The 12285-nt window shown below is 42.6% G+C and overlaps 1 protein-coding gene across 1 annotated transcript in view; it reads right to left on the bottom strand.

The window, feature by feature from the left end:
• Window positions 1-12285, bottom strand: part of WDR1 (WD repeat domain 1) — a 96874-nt gene that overhangs the window by 42066 nt on the left and 42523 nt on the right. The window contains exon 5 of the mRNA XM_089677408.1: window positions 4094-4274. Coding sequence (XP_089533534.1) covers window positions 4094-4274 — 181 coding nt within the window. The remainder of the gene's footprint in view (window positions 1-4093; window positions 4275-12285) is intronic.

Below are 12285 nucleotides of genomic sequence, written 5' to 3' on the forward strand. Positions count from 1 at the left end.
TTGAGTTGTTTGGGAAGAACACACAACACTATGTGTGGAGGAAAAAAAGGCACAGCACACCAACATCAAAACCTCATCCCCACTGTAAAACATGGCGGAGGGAGCATCATGGTTTGGGGCTGCTTTGCTGCCTCAGGGCCTGGACGGATTGTTGTCATTGATGGGAAAATGAATTTCAGAGTTTATCAAGACATTTTGCAGGAAAACGTACGACCATCTGTCCACCAACTGAAGCTCCGCAGAGGATGGGTGATGCAACAGGACAATGACCCAAAGCATACAAGTAGTTCAACAAAACAATGGCTGCAACAGCACAGAATACGCCTTCTGGAGTGGCCCAGTCAGAGTCCTGACCTCAACCTGATTGAAATGCTGTGGCATGATCTTAAGAGAGCGATTCACACCAGACATCCCAAGAATATTGCTACACTGAAACAGTTTTGTGAAGTGGTCCAAAATTACTCCAGATCGTTGTGCAGGTCTGATCTGCAACTACAGGAAACGTTTGGTTGAGGTTATTGCTGCCAAAGGAGGGTCAACCAGTTAAGTCCAAAGGTTCACATACTTTTTCCTCCCTGCACTGTGAATGTTTACATGTTATGTGCAATTAAACCATGGCAACATCTAATGTTTGTGTAGTATTATGTTCAGCAGACTGTGTTCTTCTATTGTTGTGACTTAGATGACGTTCAGAGCACATTTTATGCCCAATTCATGCAAAACTCCACGTAATCCCAAGGGGTTCACATACTTTTTCTTGCAACTGTATACAGTACACCCTAAACTAGCACCTGATAAGTCACTGCATCTGAAAGTGATGCAGAAGGGAAAAAAAAACAAAAACAGATTAAAAAAAACAAAACAAAAAAAAACAAAACACGAGGTGTAAAAAGCCATGAAGAGTCAGATGAATGAGAACATTCCAGCAGAGTCCCTCAATCTACACAAAACAAGCCTCACAGCAACTTCCTGTAATTTGCTTAACTCTCGCCTTTCACATCTGATGCCAGGCAAATATGGAAATCAAGTCATAACTTATTTAGCATCGTCTGGGTTATTTAAGTAAGCAAAACCGGAAGACTACCAGAGACGAAAGAAGAAAGTGAAAATGTGACTGGGAGGTGCTTACAAATGTACTGTAGTAGCAAATCCCAGAATTACGGCGAGCTAGGAGCAGGCTTGGAAAATAGAAGACTGATCTTCTGCTGTGTGAATACAAAGACTTGTCAGTGTCAAAAATAAATAAAATAACAATGCTTACATTGTTTGGATAAATACAGAACAATTTGATCCATAGCACCTTCCAGGTCACAGAAGCATTTTTGGAATATATATCAAATTAGAGGGGAATAAACCGAATGACATTATTCCCTGGGTGCATGTCAGCCTTTTTCAAACATGGTGCTGTGGCACCCTGAGGTGCTTTCTGGATTCTGAAGGGGTGTCTTGGCAACAATGCCATAAAAATTTGCCAAAATTGTCTAAAAATTGTGGACAAACCAGCGAGTGGATGAAGCCTGTCTGTCTTTTTGTCACACATAGCCACAGGTTTCCATTGTGCAGCATTACAACCTTGGGCACCATAGAGGCCAGCCACTGGTATCCTAACACCCGATGACATCACTGGGTGAGAAGGACAACATTAGACTCCTGTACAGCATCCTCATTTGCCCTTTTCCTGCTCCTCTCCATCAGCACTGGGGTAACAGAGTGAGGAAAAACGGAGTTACACTGGAACCAGTGTCAGTACCAGGGTGCAAATTTAGCGGTGATTTGTAAAAACAAATCACCTCCAAAGTGTGTGTGGATGTTGCTTCGTTATGTAAAACTTCTAGTTTAGTTTTTAACATTAACAATGGGGTACCTCAGGATTGTGCCAAATTTTAAAGGGTGTCTTGACTGAAAAGAGCAGAGAAACACTGATCTATGTAACCAAGAACTACTGGGGATCCAGATCTCTAATTTGTCTTCACAATGTAAGTTAATTGTATTTATTCCCTCCCCCCCCCCCACCCACAAAACTCATAATTTTTGTATGCTGTGGGCTTGCCTACAGCACTACACATCGATTAGGTCTAGATAGTAAATTGCAGACTTTAGGAAAAATAAAACCCTGCAAGGCAAATGGAATAATGTGATAGCACATTGTGAAATACTCACCTTAAAACAAAGCCCTCCAGAGGTGCGCTGTCACCACTGACAGGGCTTCCATTCAGGATCACTAGCTCCAGTCCTTTGAATGGCTGAGCCGCGATGACATCACTCCCACACATGTGCACAGGAGCCCGGGTTTAAAGCACAGCGATCTGAAGGGACTGCACGTGCATGTCGTTCCTTTGCATGTGCTGGTGATGTCATCGGCTGCATCTAGTGTGAAAATTTCCTAAACAGTGCAAGTTTAGGAGATATTCACTGTACCTACAGATAAGCCTTATTAAAGGCTTAGCAGAAGGTATGTACAAGTTCAAAAGTAGAGCTTACTATCACTTTAAAAAAAGCACCTAAAAATCTTCTGCTTATATAATTTTCCCTACCTGAATAACCTGCTCTGACCCCACTTATAGTAGCTGAATCTAAAAGGATTAAAACATACACTAATATATATATATATATATATATATATATATGTCCAGCTTGTGCCAATGTAACAATGTATATACCATACATGGCTGATGCCCCTGGAAGCTGGAAATCACTGAAGAAGATACTGCTACTCCAGTGATCTTCATTTGCTTCCTGGTCCTGTGCTGAGCGGCTGGCTTGATGCACTGTGAATACGGAAGTTTGGCCACTCTGCAGAGGTGCTATTCCATTTTCTAAATGAATGTGAAGCGTTCGACTGGACAAGGTGGAAAGGCAATGTCAAGCTGGGCCAATGCAACTATGTAAAATATCTTTAATGTGCAGGATTTACTGTGAGCAAATGGTACCATTTGCATGGTTACATTTATCGCTGTTCTTTCAAGTTAAAAAGATTTCCTCTAACTTTTTTCCCTATTGTCAAAGTTGAACTCCAGCATAAGAAAATCTTATCGAAATACAAGGAGCATGTGTATTTCGTCCATATCTGGTCAAAAATCAAGCATGAAACATTTCCTTCACCTTGATTCTGTGTAAGAGCTTCCTGTAGTAAAGACCAAAATATTGCTGCTCTCACTCCTTGTGCAGAGTGACTGGTCCTGTACCTACCTTCTACTGTAGGTTTTTGCAGGCAGCCTGTAGTGGTCAGAATTGCCGTCTCTCTCCCAGCTTTGCCCTCTGCACAGGCTATGTGCAATACAGGGAGTTTTGAAAGGTACACGCTCCCACTTCTGCTTTGATCATCTAGGCCAGGGGTGGGAAACTGTGGTCCTCCAGCTGTTGTAGAACTACAAGTCCCATGAGGCATTGCAAAACTGACAGTTACAAGCATGACTTCCAAAGGCAGAGGCATGATGGGACTTGTAGTTCACCAACATCTGGGAGGGCCTCAGTTGCCCACCCCTGATCTAGGCAATCTGAGTGGAAGTTCAGCCCCTAACTCCCACTTTGCCCACAGCCTTCTGGGACATGTCACAGAAGGACTATTCACATGCGCAGTGGGCAGCGAGCTGTGAAGCCGGCCACAAGGAGTCACAGCAACCTTCCCTTTGTAAACATGCTGACGCTAGGGTCCTGAAAACCAGTGAAGAACCGGCTCGGGTGAGAACAACCCTGGATCTTTCGATGGACAAGTGTCTTTTTTTTTTTTTTTTTAAGTCAGCAGCTACAGTAATTTGTAGTTGCTGACCTAATTATTTTATACAGCCTGAAGATCCTCTTTAACCCCAATTTCTGACTGGACAGTGAAAGGAGAAGCAGCAAAGTGATGAGCTCATCTCTTGCAGTCTTGTTTCTTTTCCGATCAGTATCCTCCTTGGCAGCACATGAACTGATTGGTTGCTTTTACTACTACTTCTCTCTCCAGCCCAGGTGCACAAGTAATTCAAAAGGCTGAAAGCAGGTCATTAAAAAAATGCACTTCGAGATGTATTCATGGTTACAGAGCTGTATTATTTCGTGTTTTCCTTTGCAAATCGTATTTTTTAGCATTCATATCAAAACAAACACTTACTGAAGCTGTAAACTTGAACTTGAAAGGTGGTCCCTCGAAGAAGGCGGAGCAGTTGTCATCACTGCCAGTCACAAGTCGATAGGGACGGGTCTGTTTGATGTCCACAGAGTTGATCACTTTGCTGTGTCCTGTAATGTCACCAACAGATGAGCCACTATCCCAAAGAAACACTGCACCAAACCTAAAAAGGAAGAGCAAGAATATTAGTTCTGTATCTTTCACGTGACAAACTGCCAGTTCATACCACCTCATTACCTAAAAATTTAACTTTTTTTGTTCATATGCATTTTCATAATATGTAGAGGCCTACAAGTAGGGAGATATTAAAGAGCCCTGTTTAAACCACTTATGTATTCATTACAGAATATATTGATTAAAAGTGTTCCCTAAATGGAGCTTGCTGATTTAAAGGTAGAAGTGCAAAGGTAACCTCTGCAGTTAGCTGTTCCTTCACTATCCAATTACAGCTTTGAATGAACCACATGGCTTTACTGCAGTGCAGGAGATTAAATGGTCAGGACAAGCTGTTTTTAATAGAAAACTGAACAGATTTCAACATTTTTTGGTAAGCAAGAGCTGCACATATGAAACACAAACAAGAGATGTTTTACCCATCATAGATTTGTATCTATATCCATCCAGCCTTGGGATTTACACAGCTCTGCCCAACAGTACATCCCTGTCCAACAGGGCACGAGACCTGGACTTTCTCGGTGACAGTTTTACTTTCGCATACGAACTCGTGTCCTCATGTCACTCTGATCTCGGTCAGCATGCTCCTTGCAATACAGCATGCCCATTTGGTTCCCTGTGTTGCTTTTCCCTCTGTATTCTGATGTACAGGAGATAAGAAACCAATAGCCAGAAAAAAACACAAGCACTCACAATGCTTGCATTCATATAGAGTTGCATTAATAACACAGGTCTGCAAAAAAATTTCTCAAGAGCTGTTTTGGTTATTCCATGTAATCTTTATGTTTTTTGGTGCGCTGAATCCGAACATGACCTCCATTTTGTCAGAGGACATCACGTTTCCTGACAATTTAGGTAACTATGTTAAAAAAGGCAATACCTCAAAATAAATGGAAATAGACTTATAACATTAAAGTTATGACAATTTTTTCATGAAAATCCTTTTTTGAACTGAAATGAGCTCACCTACACACACTAAACTCGATTCTTCTTCCCTGTGAGGCTCCTCTTGGTGCATTTACGCTTGTGAGTAGCATCTGGAATGTCTCTCTGAAGCATCCAACAGTAGTCTGCCATCATTGTAATGCTCCATTTTCCCTGGTATCTCCTTTCCATCTCTTTAATGTCTTGGTGGAATCGTTCACCTTGTTCCTCACTCACAGCTCCCCCCACATTTTCAGGAAAGTAGTCAAGGTGGGACTAGAGGAAATGCACTTTCAAACTCATCAGGCAACCTAAAGCTTGAAATGCTTTCAGCATTCGTCCGACGATCTTTTTGTAGTGAGGATCTTTGTTATTGCCTAAAAATTTCTGTACGACTTCTTTAAATGCAATCCACCCTTCTTTTTGAGGATCCGTCATGGTATTGACAAACTCTTGATCAACTGTAAGCCTTCTAATGTCTGGTCCGACGAACACACCTTCCTTCAATTTTGCCTCCGACAGGCCTGGAAACTTGGTGACCAAGTATTTGAAGCATTCTCCATCTCTTGGAAGTGATTTTACGAATTGCTTCATCAGTCCCAATTTTATGTGGAGAGGTGGTAGAAGAACTTTATGGGAAGGTACCAAAGTTTCTTGGAGGACATTTTTTTCACTGACTGTTAGCACCCTCGGCTGCCAACTCTTCTTGGTCCAGTGATTTTGTGGGTCTCAACTGTCCCATAGACACAGAAAACAAGAGTATTTGGAATCCCACCCACTGGATTCTTCAGGAAAGATTAACCCCTTCTACCATTAGAAGCAGACTCAGGGCTGAGGCTTACACATACAGCATGCTGCCGAGTATCCCAGTAGTCAGACATGTCACTCAGAGCAGCACTTGTATTCACCCCCTTTGCAGGGGGGGGGGGAGGGGCAAAGATTGTTTACCTGCAAATAACAACAAAGGGCCAGAAGAGAACTAGGGAAATGAGGAAATATAATTTTTTTTCCTAAAACTTGCTTAGCTTATGTATATATTGCTGACCATCAGATTCACAGTGCTATATTTTTTTTATATAACTCGGACAACCCCTTTAAGGTTTTTTTGGCATTTTATATCTTAAATGCACTTATGTGAATAATAATTTGGACTTTAAATTTGGTTAAAAACCCATAATTTAAAAAAAAATACCAAAAATTAAAAAAATTTGATAAATTTAAAGACAATTTTGCATTTTGTGGCAAATCATGGCTTCTAGGAGTTTTTTCTCTATTTTATTTGTTTTCAGCACACCAAAATACATGGAAATTAGATGAAAATAATCAAACAGCTTTTTAGTCGCAGACCTGTGTAGTTATTACTTTGGGTACTCTGTGTAATGTGTCTGCCTGTAGGTTAGCTTTAAACAACTATACAGTTCAGCTAAGCTGTCTGCCCACACTTTAAAAAGACACAAGACCTAATTAGAAATAAATTACATAACAAATGTAAGCTTTTTGTTTCCTGGCAACAATGGTGCAAACATCCTTTTCACAGCAAAAGCAGAGATGACAAGATGGAGAATGGAACTAGATACAGAAACACACAGTCTATGTGCCAAGAGCTTTTCACTGTCACATGACCAGGAGCCAGATGGTGAAGTTTAGATGTCCGATTACTTAGAAGTTTATTTCAGGTCTATAGTGCCAAATTATGCATCACTTTGTGCATTTGAGCTTTCATATTAGTCCCTGCCCTCAAACTGCTTACAATCTAAGGTCGCTATCTTACAGGCGCACATAAACATACACGGATCGATTTAGAGAGGAGCCAAATTGACCTACCAGAATGTGTTTGGAATGTGGGAGAAAGCTGGAGGAAACCCACACAAGCACAGGAGAACATGCTTGGTTAAGCCAGCCATAGATGGTTCGAATCTCCGCCAGTTCAGCAGGGACCATCCGAGACTTGAAACATCTATGGGCAGGCCGATTGTACCCAAGTCAATCTATCGAGCGACTTGGGTACAACCAAAATGTCAGATTTTTAAGATTCGATTTTTGCCAGTGGCTATAGCTGCTAGTAATAATCACGGTGTTCTCCTGGCAAGGATGGCTGCATGCGCCCATAGCTCCAGGGGAGGGATTCCACTATAAATACTTACTGTATTGATGGGGGAATTTAAAGATGGTCTTTCCTGCAACCCATAGTTTCAAGAAGGCAAAAACAAATTATCTATGGCCTACCTTAGTCTGTGAATAACTCTCAATATAGAAAGTGCTAAAAAGTGAATAAGTGCAGGCTTGGTGGACGGTAAAAGCAGGAAGAAAGGGAGTATGTTGGTACATTGTTGCCTAATGCCTCGGTAGTGAGGGGGGTAAGGGGGGGTCCCTGAAATATGTATTTTTTTGCTTAGATTTCCACCTAAGAAAATAGCAGTGCACAAGCTCACAGTGTGCAGTGAAATCAGAGCAAAGCTAGACATACACTGAAGAACATTCCACTGATTCAGCAGGAACTGACCAAATGAGGATCAGTGTGCAGCTGCCCTGCTCAACAGAAATCATTTGATCAACTTCTACTGAAGAGATATGCTGAAAATCTTCACTGATCAGCAGCTGCAGAATACAAAGCCCTGGCTGAAGGGATTCCTCCATCCACCTCGATTTTTGAGGATGGAGGAATCTGCAGAAAAAAAACAAAAAAACACAAACTACTACCTATCTATGGACAGCGTAAGCATTTTCAGTATAGGAAAGCAGCTTGTTCAACTGTGTAAGACTGAAGGTGAGGCTGGAGTTCAACTTTCAAATCAAGAAGCACTTACAAGCAATATTTTATACCACCATTCCGATCTATCATCAATAGCCCAGTCAGCCCACGTAGGCTGCTAGCTGCATGAAAACAACCTGCATACGTCTTCTTACAATAATTCCCACCTACACTAGTAGGAGTGAGCTCGGTGATGTTCTAGATCTGCATGTAAATTCCTGACATCTTCATGGAAACCAAACTCTTGACAAACATTACATCTCTCAGAGAGGTGTATTGTCTTTAAACACAGCTTGTCAGATCTCTGTATTTCTGCATTGTATAAGGAGATGGTGAATAAGTTCTACATCGTGTTTACAGGTGAATACAATCAATTATTCACATGTGAATTTTGAACACAAAGCCTTTGGATAGGGCTGTAAACACAGATGGAACACAGCTTCTAGAACTGCCAAAAGGCAACTGACAAATGAAGGAAAGAGGCTGAGAGTAAAACCTCTATCCGTTTACACCAACTACCTCCATTACAAAGGGGGACGGATCCCTTTTTTTTTTTTTTTAGCCAACCAGAGGTAGGTGGGTGTAAAATGGACAGAAGCCCATTTACACCCACTGGCCATAAGGGTGTATCGACCATCCCAGCATGTCTTCCTGAAAAACTGACAGATGTACCTGATCAGACCCTTCATGTGAAAGGGGCCTTGGTCTGCTTATACAGTAGCACTTTGTCGCTGATATATTGCAGCATTACACACACATAAGCACATATGGCATCTTCCATCTTGTACCCATTTTGAACAAACAGGGTGATGAGTGATGCAGATGCCAATCCGTAGCTGGATAATTTGCTGGTAGGATTAGTTGATTTTTGTTTTTTTAAACTAGCCATATTGGAAGGATTACCTAAAGGGTAAGTCCACCCAATTAGACTTTAAGAAAAAGAGGGCCGAACATCAGATTTTATGTTATAAATGATAAGGAAACTATAAGTGGGCGCTTATACTCCCCAGACACCCCACACTCAATCTCCAAATACCAGGAACCAAAATAAAAATAGTGCTACACGCAGTCCAACACCAACATGGAATACTGTTTCTGTGCCACCGAATATTCCCAAAGTGCTTCACCTCCTGTGTCACCACAATGCACTCACCAAAGATCCATGACCCCCTTATTTAGAAGAAAAGGTCATAAAGCGCTGTTTGCCCCGGATGCTCTCCAACTGCTGTTCCTCACTTTTCCTCCAATTATCACTTGTCCTATGCACCCGATGTCTCTCCATCAATGTCACCCAAGGATCACAAAGACAAAATCTCTCATTGTGCAGTATTAAGACTTGCCAATAAAAAGTATTAAAAATGTTACACTTACTAAACATGGTACCCAATATCTCAGCACCAATACACTCAGCGTCTGTGCACCACCGTTCCACTTCCTGGACCTCAGCGTGCGTTCCAAATACCAGAAACCGGAAATGATGTTGGGATTTGGCCGGATAGAACAACCATAAGCAGCCTCTACATGTTTCGCCACGTAGCGTCCTCAGGAAGCTCCGGTCAGCCATGTTCCCATAGATATCTATAGTATGCCCTGGTTATTGATTGGTCAGAGAAAATTGGTCTCCAACAAAATGGATTCTATACCGTTTCTGGTTCTCATAAAAACTGCATAATTGCCATGTGGACTAGTGCCAACATTTACACATCTCATATACAAAATATATTAAAAAAAACACTTGGTAAAACATAAATAACCTATTAACCTGTGTGCAGGCACAGAGTTCATATTATTATTATACAGTATTTATAAAGCGCCAATAGTTTGCTCAGCGCTGTACATTACAAAGGGGGACAGAACATGTGACAGAACAATACCAATACAATGCAAAACATGAGGGGACTGAGGGCCCTGCTTTTTCGAGCTTACAATCTAGGAGGGAGGGGATGGTGGCACAGGAGGCGATAGCTGTGGGGGATGGAGTGGTAGGAAGAGTGGAGGAGGTCGGCAAGTTAAAAAGGAGGTGGGGTAGGCTTCCCTGAAGAGATGGGTTTTCAGGGTGCACCTAAAAGAAAGGAGAGTAGGTGATAATCTGATGGGTTGGGGCAGGGAGTTCCAGAGGATGGGTGACACCCTGGAGAAGTCCTGGAGGCGGGCATGGGAGGAGGAGACCAGGGAACTAGAGAGAAGGAGATCTTGTGAGGAGCGGAGTGTGCGTGCTGGGCGATACTTGGATATTAGGTCAGTGATGTAGTTCGGGGCAGTATGGTGGACAGCTTTGTACGTCAGTGTTAGGATTTTGAATTTGATCCGTTGCGCAATCGGAAGCCAGTGGAGGGATTGGCAGAGGGGGGTGGCGGAAATGGAGCGGTTGGAAAGGTGAATGAGTCTGGCAGTCGTATTCAGGATCGACTGAAGTGGGGTTAGCCAGCAGCGAGGCAGGCCAGTGAGGAGGGAGTTGCAGTAGTCGTGTTGTGCTATGATGAGGGAGTGGATGAGCTGTTTAGTGGTTTCTGGGGTTAGGAACGTGCGTATTTTGGCGATGTTGCGGAGGTGGAGTCTGCACGAGTTTGATAAAGATTGGACTTGGGGCTGGAAGGATAGGTTGGAGTCCAGAATGACACCAAGTACTCTGGCCTGCAGGGGGGTTTGATGGTGACGTTGTTGGATGTAAAGGAGAAGTCAATGGGGGGTGGGGTCCGGGCAGGGGGGAAGACAAGAAACTCGGTTTTGGAGAGGTTCAGTTTAAGGAAGTGGAGCGACATCCAGTCTGATATGTCGCTCAGTAGGTGTGTGATTCGGGCGGAGACCAAGGGGGTGAGGTGGGGGGTTGAGAGATAGATCTGTGTGTCGTCGGCATATAGGTGGTAGTTGAAGCCGTGAGAGTGTATGAGTTGGCCAAGGGAGGAGGTGTAGATGGAGAAGAGAAGGGGCCCGAGGACAGAGCCTTGAGGGACCCCAACAGAGAGGGGGAGCGAGGGGGAGGTGGTAGCGTTATAGGTAACGCTGAAGGATCGTTGTGATAGGTAGGAGTTACTTCATGCACTGAGCAACCATACCTCATTGATCTGTCCACCAATGCTATCTAGAGTTCAATATAGAGATGAGCACCTAAGTGCACTAAACATTTTGTAATCAACATCTAAAATCCATTCTCCCACACCATATTCCTCTATTCTTACCAAAATGCTAAATATAAAAGACATAAAAATAGAATGGAATGAAAAACCTACTTAAATTCTCCTAGGAGCCCCCTAGTAATCTAATGGGGTAATGCATATTTCCCTTTACTGAATTAATAGGTTTTTGGCTTCTAAGTCTCTGCATTAACATTTTTTTCTTCACTTCAATGCCCTACAGGAAAGCTCTCCCCCCTATTTGTGCATACGGACCCAATAGTGTTCTAAGCCGCAGAATATCTAGTATTGGCTGTTCCTTTTCAAAAATCAGTAATGAAGCAATTTAAATCTATATCTATATTTAACCCTTGAGATGGCAGAGAATCATATTCATATATCCATCTCATTTAATTTCTTGAAATTTCTTTCACAAGATCACTTCCTAGTTACCCTATCTATACCCATTTCTATGGCAAGTGTAAGTGCCCACTTATAGTTTCACTTTCACAACTAAGAGCACCACTAGGTTGAGACTAAGGCCCCATTCACACGGCAGGTCTGATCACACCTGCCAGTCCATATGGGTGACTGGACCATCAAATCAAGTCTACCTGACGGGAGGACCTGAACGGACTTGCGATCCATTTACACCTGCCTACCTCCACCTACACCAAAAGGGGATCCATCGTCCTCAGTCTAGGTGGCTTGGAGGGCAGTTGGGTGTAAACGTACAGGGGAGTCTGTGTACACCCAGCAGCCCATAGGGCTGAGCGAACTCGGTCAATGGCCACTTTGCATAAACTAAGCAGAAACGAATGTGTCATCAGCCTGTTCTGCTCTGAGCTGCAGGGAATTAGCGGAGATATTTCCTGCTGATCAAAATGAATTCCGTCCCGTGTCAAAATTAAAACACAAATTTTAATTTGCACTTCAAAATGTATAATAACCTTCACAACTTCCAAAGCAGTCACAAAGTCTCATATGTCTTTCCAAGTTAGCCGTATTGTGGCATAATGTCTTCAAAGAAAATTCACTAAGGGGGGTTAATTCATATGAGGCCTGGTTATTAGAAATTGCTCAAAAGGATAGATGTTACATAAGCAATTATGGTTGCATGTTTTCCTTTCACCACATCAGACCCAGCCTGAGATTACACTTCAATTATAAATGAGCTCTTTGCATACATTAGTAGGCTTCCTGCCATCATA

Source organism: Staurois parvus, unplaced genomic scaffold (genome assembly GCF_062004578.1).
Source record: "Staurois parvus isolate SC_StPar_1 unplaced genomic scaffold, SC_StPar_1.0 ptg000186l, whole genome shotgun sequence".
Taxonomy (NCBI): Eukaryota; Metazoa; Chordata; class Amphibia; order Anura; family Ranidae; genus Staurois; species Staurois parvus.